General features: G+C 45.0%; 1 protein-coding gene and 1 non-coding gene across 2 annotated transcripts in view; both read right to left on the bottom strand.

The window, feature by feature from the left end:
* TNPO1 (transportin 1) overlaps positions 1-14,080 on the bottom strand; it is a 105,561-nt gene extending 91,481 nt beyond the window's left edge. Inside the window, exon 1 of the mRNA XM_075541157.1 lies at positions 13,951-14,080. Coding sequence (XP_075397272.1) covers positions 13,951-13,965 — 15 coding nt within the window. The 5' untranslated portion in view covers positions 13,966-14,080. The remainder of the gene's footprint in view (positions 1-13,950) is intronic.
* LOC142442034 (U7 small nuclear RNA) lies at positions 7,472-7,532 on the bottom strand. Its single transcript, XR_012783297.1, has one exon. It is a non-coding gene; the product is annotated as a U7 small nuclear RNA (small nuclear RNA).
* Positions 14,081-14,867: the final 787 nt, after the last annotated feature.

The raw sequence follows: 14,867 nt of genomic DNA, 5'->3' as shown, positions 1-14,867 counted from the left end.
AGAACAACAGCATGTGGCTGGGAAATTTTGCTTTCTGCTTGAGGAAAAATGTTGTAGAAACTGTTGTGATGTGATGGGGAAAACTCAAGTGTACGGTGTTTCTTGTTCAAGTGGTTTCCTCGTTTCAAAAGAGGTGAAATATCAACTGATGACAATCTCGTTCTGAACATCTATCAACTTCCCAAAAGGACGTGCATTTGGAGTTTGTTCCACCAGGTCAGACTGTTAATCAAACTTTCTGTTTAGAGGTTCTGAAAAGATAGTGACAAAAAGGGCCTGATTTATGGCAGACGGGGGGTAGGGGGTGGGGGTAGGGACTGGTTTTGACACGACAATGCACCTGCTCAGGCAGCCATCTCAGTGCGCCAGTTTTTGGCAAAAAGCAGCAAGCCTCTCTTGACCCACGCACTTGACCTTGCTCCTTTGACTTCTTTTTGTTTCCACTAAAGATGAGGGCATGATAGGACAGTGATTTGATGATGAAGAGGTGAGGGAAAAAACGAGGGAGGTGCTGTCAGCCATCCAAACAGATGAATTTGAAAAACGTTTCCAAGAATGGAATCACAGATTTGACAAATGTATTGTGTAATGGAAAGTACTTAGAAGGTGATAAAGAGTTTTGTAAAAAAAATTTTAAATACATAGTTTCGGTGGGGGGAGGGGGAGATCTGGTTTTGTTTTATTTTTGGTAACCCCCTTGCATTTTTTTAAAAGGTGGTGTATAGTCTACTGTATCCCCTTCTTCACTCTATTCCACTGAGGCAGAAATCTCTGTGAAACCAAATCCAACAATTTCTCCCTGGGCTCATCTTTGTTTCTTCTTCTCCTCAAAACAAGTGCTTATTCTTAATTCCAAACTCTCATCTTTCAACCCGCAGCACCACACGCATCTCCCTGGTTTCTCCTTTATCTCACTAGCAGCTCTTTTTCCATCTGGGTTACTGGCCCCCCTGCTCCTAAGTATGTTTAACCAGTCTGTGCCAGTAAATAACTTAGACATCCAGCTTCTTATAGGACATATCCACCTGTTTATTAAATGAATATCACAGATTTCACTGGCTCTAACAGTTTCTTGACTCCCCTCCCTACTCCCACACTGACTGACTGAGCTCTTTTCCCAGATGCCTAAAAACCAAACTCACTGCCATCAAATTGATGCCAACTCACAGGGACCCTATGGGACGGGGTAGAACTGGCCTCTGGCTGGTGGTTTCTAACTGCCGACCTTACAGATCACAGCCCGTCTCATAACCACTTGGCCACCAGGGCTCCTAATTGCCTAACATCATTAACTGCTACCAGTGTTTATCCAATTGTTCAGGTCAAAATAGTCATCTTTGACTCCTATCTCTCCTTCACATCCCACATCCAAACGTCAGCTAGTCCTCCTAAAATGCACCTTCAAAAAACCACTGCATCGGACCACTTCTCCCCTCCACCACCTTTCACTGCAGTGCAGACGCCATGCTCTCCCAAAGCAATGGCTTGCCCTGCCTCCTCTTGCTCCCCTGCAGCCTGTTCTCTCCTAAGCAACAAAAACGATGCTGAAATGAAATCATGTCGTTCCCTTATCAAAACATTCCAGTTGTCTCGCATTACATTTAGTTAGACTTAATCTCTTTACCATTGCCTACAAAACTGTCCCTACTTTTTGGGTCCTTGCCTCTGTCTGAACTCAACTCTGACCAGGCTGTCTCCTCTGCTCACTCTGTCCCAGACACACGGGTTTGCTTGCCGGTCCCTCATTATGGGAAGCGTGTTCCCACCTGAGGCCTCTTGCATCTTCTTTCCTAAATGTTCACATTGCTCGTTCGTTCCTCTCATTCAGACTGCCGACCAAATATGACATTTAGGAAAGAAGACATTTCTGTCTCTTATCAGTTTTATTTTCTTTACCTATTTTATTTGTCCCCTTCTCTTTGCTTAAAAAAAAAAGGCCTTTAACTGCTTTTCACTGTTTGAAAAAAAGGAAAAAGAATACAGTTAAAATTCAAATACAGTGCTATCCCCATTCCCAACCCTGATCTCTTCTCCACAGCTACTCCACTATTCATCCAATCTGTATCCTTGCAAAGTTCTTTTCTGTGCACCTGAATACACATATATGTATAGAAATTTTTAAGAGGTTACAATCAGATTCTATAGCAACCAATTCAAAACATATCTTCACTTTCCTAACCATTACATATTGCCATACGCCATTATTTAAGGAACAAAACTAAGCACCTGATGGCAAACTGGCAAGGGTGGTGGTCCAAACCCACACGGCGATCTACTGCTGTACAGGAAACCCACGGAGCAGTGCTACTATCACAGGGGCCGAGTTGAATGAAGGTGACTTGGCTGCACCTGTCCACACAGTTCCATTATGTAACTGCAGTTCAGCTTACTGATCAACTCTTTTGCCATTACAAACATTTACTAAGTGCTTACTATATCTTAGCCACTGCTCCATTTGCTATAGATGCATAAATAATTCAATAAAAATTATGTTCTTACAGGAAAAAGTATTCAAGCAATTTACTTAAAGAAAGCTTAGACCATAAACAGAATATACAGTACAATCTTTTTCTGCAAAAAGCCAGTCAGTAGAATACGTTAGACTTCATAGTTGGTTGTAGTCTTTGTTCTATAGCTCTTTATCCATTTGCAAGGTCCTCGTGCGGATTAGGCCTCTGGTGAATGCCTGCTGACCACAGTCAAGGGGTGTGAATAGCGTTTCTGTCCGTCAGAGAGCACTCTGAAATCAATTAGGGCGGATGTGGTTAGGTTAAGATGTAACACCGATCACTTGATGTCCCTTTTGACCCATTTCAAAGTTGTTCCAGCTTTTAATATTTTCTTTCTTTTCGCTGTTTGGGTTTTGTCACTGTTGTTGGGTCTCTGTTTGTTTTATGACTATGAAATCCAGGGTGGGTAAATCTATAGTGACAATAACTGGATTAAGAGTTCACTAGGGGGAAGGCAAGGGAGGTTGGATGGAAATGGAGAATTAACAATGAGTTCGAGAAAGAAAAATTTCTGAAGTGATTACGATAGCACAACTCTTTTTAATATGACTGAGTATTTAAACTGTTTGTTATATGAATTGTATGTCAGTGGAACTTTCTTAAAAAAATGTAAACGTTCTTAGCTCACGGGCTGCCAAACACAGGTTATAAGCCCATGGGCCTTGATGTAGGAGAGGACTTGGGATGCAGTGTTAAACAGAGTGGTTAGAGAAGATAAGCTCTGAACACAGACCCGAGGTGAGGTGGGTGAGTCAGGCAGCTACTGGGAGTCTATCCCAGACCACAGAACCAGCCAGACCAAAGGCCCTAAGATAGGAGCACAACTGAGGTGTTTAAAATAGATCAAGGAGGCCGGCGAGTTAGTGGGGGAAGTGATGGTAGGAAATTAGGTCAGTAAGGTAAGGAAAACAGGGTTGTGCAGATGACATAGGGCCTTAAGCGGGATCACTAGTTCCTCTCTCAATGAAATGGGAAGCCTCTACAGGACTTTGAATGGAGAAGTGACATACACTGTCTTACGTTTTAAAAAGCTCACTCTGATTATTGTCTTGAGAAAAGACTGTTGGGAGGGATCTGGATAGAATGGGAAGACTGAGCAGTGATCCAACAAGACATGACAGCAGGGGTTTGGACCAGGGTGGTGGTAGTGAAAGGGATAGGATGTTGGGATGGCAGGATTCTAGATATAGGAGGGGCTTCAAAAAGATCATGGGAAAGCATCATTATCTTGTCATCCCATTTTTCTGTCAACTTTCTGAAGCTTCCTTGCATTTTGATGGTACAGAAAACAGGTTGTCTTGGCAGAATGTATCTGGAGAATGAAAGAAAAAGATAAGTCAAGGTTAACTCTGAGGTTTTGGCCAGAGCTACTAGACGGATGGACTTGGAGTGACAGAGATGGAGGAGCCTGTAGGTAAGAAAGGTAGTTCAACAGTCTAGTTTTGCATGTGCTGAGGTGTAAGCCTACTGTTAAGACAGCCAGGTAGAAATATTTAATAGCAGTTGGACACAGTGAGCCAGACTCAGGGAGAGTGGTCAGGCCTAAACACCATATTAGGCCATTACTGGCATTGAGATCCCCATGAGAATGAGTGGAGATAAAAACAAAAACTAAGCACTGAGCTCTAGGGTTCTCCCACATTAAGTGAGTTGAAGCATCACCAGGAAACAAAGAAAATGTTTAAAGGAAAAAGGAGCAAACAGCCGTGCCAAGTACTGGTGAAAGGTCAAATATGAAGAAATTCATTGGCATATGGCATTTAGCAATGTGGTTACTGGTGAACCTGAGGAGCCATTTCAGTGGTAGTACCGGTGAGGCCTGCTAAGAGTGGGCTTAATAGAGTGTCAGAGGAGAGCGCATGGCAATAGCAAGCACAGATGTCTCTTTCAAGAGGTGCTGCAAAAGAAAACGAAAGAACAGGGAAACAGCTGGAGAAGAGTAGATCAAGTTTGCTTTTAAACAGCAGAAATAATAGCATGTTTGTTTGCTGATGGAAGCAATCCAATAAAGAGAAAAAAATATTGACAAAGTGGAGCAAGAGAAATTGCTTCCGGTGAAGAGAGACCAGTTGTTGTGTCCTGGAGGGCTGCCTGCAAGATTTTAGAACCCCAGTCACTGCACAAGAACTCGGAGGTTAAACAGAAGCATCAAATATTATGCCACTTTGCTGGGTGTCCTATGAAACCACAGCCCTACCTTCAAACCAAGGAACCAAATTCCATGAGACGTTTGGTTGTACATAAGAACCCACATTTTACAGGAGTGTACTTACTCACGGCAATTACAATGGTTGGCTGTACCACCAGCCTCAAGCAGTGAGATTTTCCCTTCACCACTAACCCTCTTCCCCGTCTCCTTCCTTCTGCTAACTGGTAATAAATTTTAGTCTCTATACATTTGCCTTTTTTTTTATCTTGTTATATTTCTTCTCGTGTCAGGCTTATTCCACTTATAATATTGTCAAGCTCCATGTAGCACGTATCAAGACTTCATTTCCCCACTGAATGAATAACAAATACTCCATTGTATGCGTGCACCACATTTTGGTTATCCTTTCATTTGTTGATAACCATTTAGGTTGTTTCCATCTTTTGGCTACTGTGAATGGGGTTGCAATGAACATTGGTGTTCTCTTTTTTGAGTCTCGGCTTTCGAGTCTTTGGGGGTGCAGTTGCTGAAGAGGCATGTGGGTCACATCTGATTCCTCTGGCTTCCAAAGTCAATTGACTCAAGGCAGAAGTCAGACATGCCTCTATCCTCCATCCTTTTTGAACCTATTCTGATACCAACCATCCTCCCCCCAACATTCTGCTTCTGTAATCGATGCAATGACCACACAGAACTCACAGATGATGCTCACGATTATGGAGTTTTTAGGGAAGTGAACAACGTAACAGTTCAGGTGAGAAATGCTCAGGCTATAGTTGTTCAGTCAGGACAGTTTCTTCTCTGCTGTGACTGTAGGCTCTCAGCCACTTGTCCTGGCCTCTCCTCTGCTTAGTTAGGGCTCCCAATAAATGCTCAAAGGGCATGCCACTCCACTATAAGCCTCAACCCAACCCCACGCAGCTCCAGTTCTGTAAATCAGCAAATTCAGCTCCCCCAATTGAGTACCGAGGCACTGCACTCCACAAATCAGCCTTCTGCCTCAAAGCACTTTAGCTCTATTTGCTCCGTGGGATGGGAATTACACTGGTCCTCTAGTGTCAGAGCTGTCTATAGATCAAGGTGGTTCGATGCACATTCATCTTGGGATCCATATGATGCTCTTCACTCCTGACTCCTCTTTTGCTGGTCAGGCAGTGAGATTTCCCACTTCCTGATTCTGAGACATCTGATTTTACTCCCAACAAGATGGCAATCACAATTAAGGCCTGTTAACAATCACTCACACAGAACCCTATCATCCAATCAGTATCTTCCCCCACCTTCTTATGCAGACTCATCAGGAAAAAAGGCCATGTGGCATGAGTAACAAAGGCTCTGGCTAAAAGATCAATGTTCAGAAATTTCGAAGAGTAGAACTGCAAGGTCAGCTTGTAGCTTTGCATCCTTGGAGGGACCATCGCCAGCCTTTTCCCACAATGGAAGCATCACTTTATATTTCCATCAATGAAGGACAGACGTTCCAACTGCCCTACACCCTTGCCAACACCGGTCATTTTGGATTTTTAATTTTACCTTCCAAGTAGGAGGGAAATGATCTCTCACTGTGGTTTTAATTTCCATCTTTCTGGTGGCTGACGATGCTGAACATTCTTTCCCTCTTAGTGGGCACTTCAATGTCCTCTTTGGTGAAATATCAAGCCTGCTGCCCATTTTATGATTGAGTCACTTGTCTTTCTGTTAAAATTTTATATACAAGGGTCATTTGTTGCTTTTTATATGAGGAAGAGTGCATTTGGAGTTCGTTCCACCAGGTCAGACTGTTAATCAAGCTATTTAGAGGTTTGTAGTTCCCTTAGATCAGTGGTTCCCAACCTGTGGGTCGAGACCCCTTTGGGGGTCAAATGATCCTTTCACAGTAGTCACCTGATTCCTAATAGTAGCAAAATTACAGTTATGAAGTAGCAACGAAAATAATGTTATGGTTGGGGGGTTACCACATGAGTAACTGTATTAAAGGATAAATGTAAACAAACAAACAAACCCAAACCCCCAAACTCACTGTTATCAAGTAAATTCTGACTCACAGTAGTTCTACTGCACCGGGTAGAACTGTCCTTGTTAAAAAGCCTGGTCTTCCTCCCTGGCCTGGGCATATTATACAGCTCTACCAATTAGTGCCCACCCTATCTGGCCACATCCATGGGTCCCTTACAGCCTTTGGCATTACATACTATGGAAGAGAAGAGTAACTGTTGTACACTCATCTATTGCTGTAATTTCTGCACTTTAAGATTAAAAAAAAAAGATTAAGGGGCTCCATTGAGTGTATCAACAGCTTTCGAGTCACCTGTAAAATGCAACTCCTACTGTTCTTCATGTTCAGTATTAAATTAGTGGCACGCCTAGTCTTTTATTTTCCTTAGCTGGACACCTCTGTCGTTTTTGCTTCTTTGATACTTCCTCCTTAAGACAGATTAATTTGCCCGAGGTTTTACTAAGTGCCTTTTTCCAAGTCACTTAACTCCCATATTTGTTAATATAATCCCATCTACAACTGATGGACTTCTTTGATATTCTACCCTCAATTTGTGTTGAGACTACAGCCTTCAGTGTGGATTATGCCTCAATGTAAAAAAAATCCAAACCAACAAAAAACCATCCACAACTGGGCTAATTAGTAACATTCTGATAAACATTTCTGATGAAAATTTTCAAGGATTTCATTTTATTTGGAGTCACAATCAATACCTGTGGAAGGCAAGCCCCGAAACCCATCAATATCAAGTTAATTCCAACTCACTGGGACCAGCTCATATGGTTTCCAAGGCTGCCAATCTTTTTTTTTTTTTTAAGGGGTTTTCCGGGAAGACCAGAAAACCTGCTAGACAAATTCTAAAAGAGCTGTAGCACTAGGCTGCCAATCTTTATAGAGAAACTAGCCTCATCTTGCTCCTGTGGAGTCGCTGGTGGGTTTAAACCACTCACCTCATGGCTAGTAGTCCAACACTTACCCAGCAGCACCACTAGGGCCTGGTCACGGAAGCAGCAGCCAAGAAATCAAAGAGCATATTACATTGGGCAAACCAGCTGGAAACAAAGTTTTTAGTGTTCAAGAGCAGAGATGCCACTTTGAAGGCGAAGGACGTGTGATCGGGAGGGACTAGTCCTTGGAAGAGAACCTGACGCTTGGCAAACAGAGTGGGGGGTAAGGATAGCCCCTCAAGGAGATGGGTGGATACAGTGGCTGCAGCAGGGAGCACAAACAGGAGAGATTGTGAGGATGGCACAGGATCAGGTAGTGTGTCATTTTGTTGCATACGGTTCAGAACCAAGTCAACAGAACAAAACAACACATTTGTGTTGAGATTTTTAATGCTTCACTCACAAATACTGCAATTGTAGCTTTTAAATTCATTTATATAGTCATTATTCTTACAGATAGACTCCTCTTACTCTCCTTTATGTAATTAAAGCCTGCCTCATTTAACTCTGCCAACTTCCCCCAGAATCCTTGCCAGCCTAACTGAACAATTTTAAAATCTGGTCTAAGATCTACCAAGCCAAAACTCACTGCCACTGAATCAATTATGACTTATAACGACTCTATAGGAAAGGGTAGTAAAGCCCCTGTGTTTCCAAGACTGTTTAACTCTCTTTGGGAGTGAAAACCTCATCTTTTTCTTTTGGAGTGGCTGGTGGTTTCGAACTGCTGACCCTGTGGGCAGTTCGCCACATTAAAAAAAATACTGAAATAGAATTGAGCTGATTCTGACTTACAGGGACTCCACAGGGCAGAAAAGAACTGCCTCCTTTAAGTTTCGGAACAGGAGCAGGAAGGAAAGCTTCATCTTTCTCCTGAAGTGTCGCAGGTGGGTTTGAACTGCTGACTGTGGGGATAGCCGGCCAACTCATGGGCTACTATGTCACCAGGACTCCTTTCTGCATATATACAAGGGGGTACCCCTCCCCCCATCCCAATGGAAAAAAACTCCCCTGGGCAGAGCTTGCATAGTAAGCATCCCCCCCCCGCTCCAGGCAAGCATCCACTCTGAGTTAGTGCACCCAGTGGTGGTGCCTGGGACGGTTCTCTCTGGTCATAGTGAATTTTTTCATGAAAGCAGTTTCACTCAAACCTTGTTTTTTGTGATGGCTGATTTAAGAGAACAGTGTGAGGCTGTGAAATTTTGTTTTCTGTTCAGAAAAAATGCTGCAGAAACTGTTGTGATGTTGAACACAGCTTACAAGGACATGCTATGAAAAACACTCATGTGTATGGGTCGTTTCCTCACTTCAAAAAAGGAGAAATGTTGATTGATGGATGACAAACCTCATTCTGGACATCTGTCAACATCCCAAATGGACGACAATTGCGTGCATTTGGAGTTCAGTCTAAGAGGTCAGCCTGTTAATCAAGGTTCTGAACAGATATTGTGAACAGTGTGCAACCAAAAAAGGCCTGATCTGTGGCAGATGGGAACTGATTCTGCCACCATGGTAACGCACCTGCTCACGCAGCCATTTCAGGGTGCCAGTTTGGGGCAAAAAAAAAAAAAAACGAACAAAAAATAGCATACCTTTCTTGCCCAACACACCTGACTCACCTGACCTTGCTCCTTGTGACGACTTCTTTTTGTTTCTGCAAATGCAGAGGGGCATCAAAGGGCAGTGATATGAGGTCTTAGAAGAGGTGAAGAAAAAAATGAGGGAGGTGCTGTTAGCCATCCAAACAGAAGAGTTTGAAAAATGTTTCCAAGAATGGAATGGCAGATTTGACAAATGTATTAAGTGTAATGGAGATTACTTTGAAAGTGTTAAAGTTGTTTTGTGAAAAAATTTAAATACATAGCTTTGGGGGGGGTGTCCGTTTTCTTAAGGGAGTACTCCCTCGTACATTATATTGAAATTATATACACACACACACACACACACAAGAGCATGAACTTTTGCAATAAGGTCATTTTGGATTTCAGATCCAGTCTTGAACACGCCAAGCCCCTGGAAAAAGTGAAAAAAAGAAAAACCCACTGCCATATACAGTCAATTCCAACCCATCGAGACCCTATACCAGGTTTCCAAGATCATAAATCTAATTATAGGAGCAAACAGCTTCAGCTTCCCCACCTGCCCCACCCTCGCCCCCCCGTGGGTTTGCACTGGTGGGTTCGAGCTGCCCACTTTGGGGTTCTCTATCTAGCGCTTACAGCGTGAACTTCTGAAACCCCCTCACATCTACCGATCTCTACTTCAGATCTTTTATCGGTAACATGGAAGAATTCCCATGTACAACCCAGGGCTATGATAGTAAACAAGGGCAATGTACATGAAAGTCGCAATAAATGCTAAAATAAGGTCTAGCACATTAGAAGAAAATGTTAAGTCACTTATCCTACCCTCTCCCACCCGAAGCAATAAAGACAGTAAGTACTGTGCTGTCTCAATTATTTTAAGTCCATTGTCAAACTCCTCTAAGCAAGACCATTTGGTAATATGGACCACAAACGATGGATGTTCATCAACTTTGACCCAATACTTTCATTTGGGGAAATTTATCCTAACAAAATAATCCAAAATGCAGAAAATGCTCACAATAGTGCACCTGTAAAAAAAATTTTTTTTAGAAATCTGCCAAGTGTTCAACAGGGAAATATTGTAAGAAACTCAAAGCAACATTAAGAGTGCATTTACAGAGATGTTGACAAAATAACTTAATAGTATGAGAAAATGTTTAGGAAGCTAAGTGTAAATAAGCAGAGCACAAATGACTCACAAAAGTCCTCAAATGTTCAAAATCAAATAAACTCAGAAAAAAATATTGGAAGGAAATGCACCAAAGGGTTTACATTGGTTATCACTTCATTATCCCATAGTCCTGATACTACAAAAACTTTGAAAATTATTTTACGGTTGTTTTCTGACCCAAGCTATGAAGCTTTCAATCGTATCATACGTATGTGACAGCTGGACAAAGAATACGCAAGATCAGAGAACTGATACCTTTAAATTATGGTGTTGGTGAAGGTTACTGAAAGTACCAGGGACTGATGAAAAACAAACCAGTGTGTTTTGGCAGAAGTACAACCAGAACGTTCCCCAGAAACGAGGATGAGGAGCCTGTGTCTCCCGTACTTAGGACATGTTGTCAGGAGAGGCCATCTGTGGTGGGGACAGTAGAGGGTCGGTGAAAAGGAAGACCCTTGACAAGATGGATTGGCACAGTGGCTGCAGTGCAAGTATAAAAATTACCAGGGTGGTGGAGGGCTGGGCAGCATTTCATTCTGTTGTGATGAGTCAGGGCTGACTTGACAGCACCTAACCACATGAAGGTTCCTCATGGCTAACCATGAGGTCAGCAGTTTGAGACCACCAGCTGCTCCTCCGGAAGAGGGTTTTCTCCTTTCATAAATATTGATAGTCTCAGAAGCCCACAGGAGCAGTTCCACTCTGCACTATGGGGTTGCCATGAATCGGAGTAGACTCGGTGGCAGTGAGGGAGAACAACATGGCTGTTTTCTGTAGTTTTCTAAAGTGACAGTGATTATGATGATGACAGCAATTACTACTGATCCAGATACAATTCTAAGACCGTACGTATACACTCACTTTAAGCTCATAACATGCGATGAAGAAAATTGAGGCACGGGTGAGATTCAGCCACCTGCCCACGTTCATACAGTTTTGAGAAGTGATTTAACTCAAGCAGTCTGGCTCTTCAGCACCTTTCTTAACTTTTACACTACACAGAAAAGTGTTGTTGCATTTTTACATTTTAATCATGCAGGACGCATCGATCAATCCAAACCTTGTGTTCTTCCAGCTGTCAGCTTTCTTTCGGATCAGAGTCCAAGGACATGCTCTGCCGTCAGGTGTCGTCCTGGAGTGAGAGGAGGCTAGCCACCACTCCTGTATAGGTTCTACCTTCACTAGACAATTCTAAGACAACTCTGCCCCCATGCCCTGTGCCAACATCTCCTTGAACTACTGAGGCTCTACAACTCTAAGGATTCCTACCTATTACGTAGTGGCAGCACTTCAAGGTACCCAGTGGGGAGAGCCTGGAGAAACCCAGTCTGGTTCTTAGAACCCGTCTCCTGCACTCACACCTACCCATAGAGCTACTAATCAGTTACAACCCTTGCAAACATCGGATCTTCTGTTGTGAAGTGCATTCCCTCTGTCCTGATACCTACAGCATCACTGGGTTAAATGGGACCAACTAAGAAAGATCCTCAGCATCTGGGGGACTTCTCTGAGAAGAGCTCGTTTTTACTTCTTACCGGAGACGGTATTATTCTCCAGCCGTTTGGAAAACCGCATCCTGTCATCATTTGCTTTGATTCTCCCGACGTTCTCACCCTTTTGCTGGTAAACATTCTTTTTGTTTTCCTTTTGGTAAAGGAAACCAGATCTTCTGGGCAGCAAAATACATCCAAGGAATCAATTCCAGGAAGAAATATTCATAATTTATATCCTGAACAATAAAAATAACTCCTGCTTACTCTTGTGCTTCTCTCTGCAGTCTCCATTTGATAAATGCATTTCATTACATGCCATTTGGTTTGACTTTCTTCATAGCCAAATTCCTTTCCTTAAGAAATGTATGCTGAACCCAGCGGGCTTCAAAGGCAAACAATCCCTCTAAGTATAGGACATGTACATTTCACACATTGCGCTTCATTAGGCTTTAGAGAAATTGCATTCCTGGGATGGGTTTAACATGATATAAATAAGAAACACAAGAACTGCCACCTGGATAAAAACAATACATTCTAACATTGAAGTTGGAAATCTTTATAGCCAGACCCATTTACCATTTTTCACCAACCTAATTTTGCTCTCATGCTCTTGTAGTAATAATTTTGATGGATTTGCTCCTGTAACAACTCAACTTTAGAAGTAGCCCCGTCAACGCTAATCCAGGGTGAGGACTCCTTTAAGGGTCCCCTTTAGTATACCTCTGAGGAAAATGAAAACGGGGCACTAATATTTCCTTAGGTTTTCATGAACTTCCATGGAATAAAAACCATACGGCCAAACTGTATGCATCTAGGTCTTGGATACGCAGAGAAAGAGATAGCCAGAGAGGGCATTTTCCCCTTTAAACGGATTATTTCCATCTCCCTGGTGCAAATGTTCAACCTGGTGCAGTCATTCTCCAAGAACGCAAGCGCAAAGGTGGGAAAGGTTCTCTTTGCCCCAGTGGACTACACCACTAAGCAGGACTTTGAGCATTGGAATGTGAATGCTCCGGTATAGCAGGAAAACTTCCAGCAGAAACTTGTTTTTAATCCTAAATAGGAAGTCCGTCAGGACAGTCATCTTACCTTACCCTTAAAAACCCCTAGTACACCGCACATCTTGCATTTAAAAAGCATTTCATTGGGGTAAGGAGAAAAAAAAGGGCCATGTTTGTCCATTATCGTGAAAGTCATCACAGCTTCAGCACAGGGTTGTTCATTAAGCTTCTTCATCCAACTGTCAAAATCCATGGCTCACCTCCAACTTGAACGGCTCTAGATTGATCTTTACTGCTGGGCCACGCTGTTTCGTGGCTAAGACAAGTGACGTGCACTGTAAGCAATCCTTGCAAAACCCAGTTGGTTTTAAAAACCCATGACCATCACAAGATCATTTTTAATGGAAGCAAGCAATCCTGCAAACAGGTTGATTGTGGGAGCCGGTCGGTTGCTCTGCAGCTGTCCCCTTGTTGCGTGTACGCGTGGGAGCGGAAGCATAAAGCCACAGACACACACACACGCAAATATCTACACAAAACCCGCGCAATTACGAACAGTGAAAAATGTGGAAACACCGGGGAGGTCAAGAAGCCCCAAGGGGAAAGAGGCAAGAAGCTGCCTGGAGCAAAGGGCTCGGCTAGCGAAGTGGGAAGGCGAGCAAAGGTGTGTGCGGGCAGCCCCTATCCCGGCCGCACAAAGCCGGGCCCACCCGGGGACGCCTAGAGCGGGCAGGAAGCAGGAGGTCCAGGGCCCGGCGAACTGCAGCCCCCCGGGGCCCACACGCCGTGCGGTAACCGGCCCGAGGGAAGGCTCCCCTGTGCGGGCGGGCCCTGCCGGCCACGCCTGCCCTAGACACCTGAGGAGCGGCCGCCTCCCGCGCCCTGTCCCCGAGTCGCCGGGAGGCCCCGGCCGGCAGCTGTTGGGCTTAGAACCGCGCCGCCGCCGCCGCCGCCGCCCGGCTCCAAACGGCCGGGCAGCGCCCGAGGACGGGCGGGCGGGCCGGGCGCCCCTCCCGCGGCGCGGCGAGCAGCCTCGCCGCTCCCAGCCGCCGCGGCCGCCCCGCCGGTGCGAGGCGGCGCGTCCTCGGGCCACCTACCCGGTCCCACACCATCCCAGACGCCTCCGGCGCTCGGGCCCTCCGCCGACGCGGCGCTGCCTCCAGTGCGGGGACCGAAATGGCTGCGGAACAAAGGGAATCCGGGCGCCCGCGAGCGCCGGGGCGATTGGCCGGGGGGCGGGGCCCGCCGCGGGAACGTTCCGCGGCGGTCGCCCTGGCAACGGCGGCGGGGGTGGGAAAGCGCGGCCCCCGCGGGCGGCGCGGCTGGTCGCGAGGCGCCGACGTGCTGCGGCCGCTGTGCTGCGGGGCGGCGGGCAGAGCAGCCCTGGCACGGCTGCGGCGGGCAGTGCGTGGGCTCCCGGTGAGCACCCTCCCCAGGTGCGGCCCCTCCGAGCCTGCTCGGCAGCCCCGAGCCCCACCGCGCAGTGCCGCGTGGTGGGCAGTGGGTGGAAGAGGGCCCACGGGGCCTGCTTAGTACCCTACCCGATGGGCTGGCGGCACGTGGGGTTCCTATCCACCGCTTCGTAGCTAAAATTGAACGTGACATTCGGTTTCCCGTCGTCAGGTGTGGACTTCGGGAAACTGATTACATGACTTTAGAACTAAGAACTCCTCTCCCCCATCGTCGTGAAACGTTAAAATGTCGTCTGGTTTCTGAGGAGGAAATAGTTCAAAATGGAAGAGACAAGACTTTCTGTACTCAGATGGTAACGAATAGATACGTATAATTTTTCCTTCCCTCTGCGTATTCCTGTATGTAACTTTACAGCATATGCATATTCCAAGTTTCTACAGATCATTATATTTCCGATGTCATGGAAGCTGTTCTTCCCATGTATCAATGCATGTAAAATGCAGGGGTTTGTTTTTTTCCCAATTACCCTTCCTGCAAGTGTTGTACATTATGGTTGGAAAATGTAGTAGTTGCTTTTCAAGTGTATTTTAGGTACAACTGC

The sequence above is a fragment of the Tenrec ecaudatus genome, chromosome 2, assembly GCF_050624435.1.
Source record: "Tenrec ecaudatus isolate mTenEca1 chromosome 2, mTenEca1.hap1, whole genome shotgun sequence".
Taxonomy (NCBI): Eukaryota; Metazoa; Chordata; class Mammalia; order Afrosoricida; family Tenrecidae; genus Tenrec; species Tenrec ecaudatus.
The sequence above is the reverse complement of the archived record's forward strand: the minus strand, read 5'-3'. Positions and strand labels throughout refer to the sequence as shown.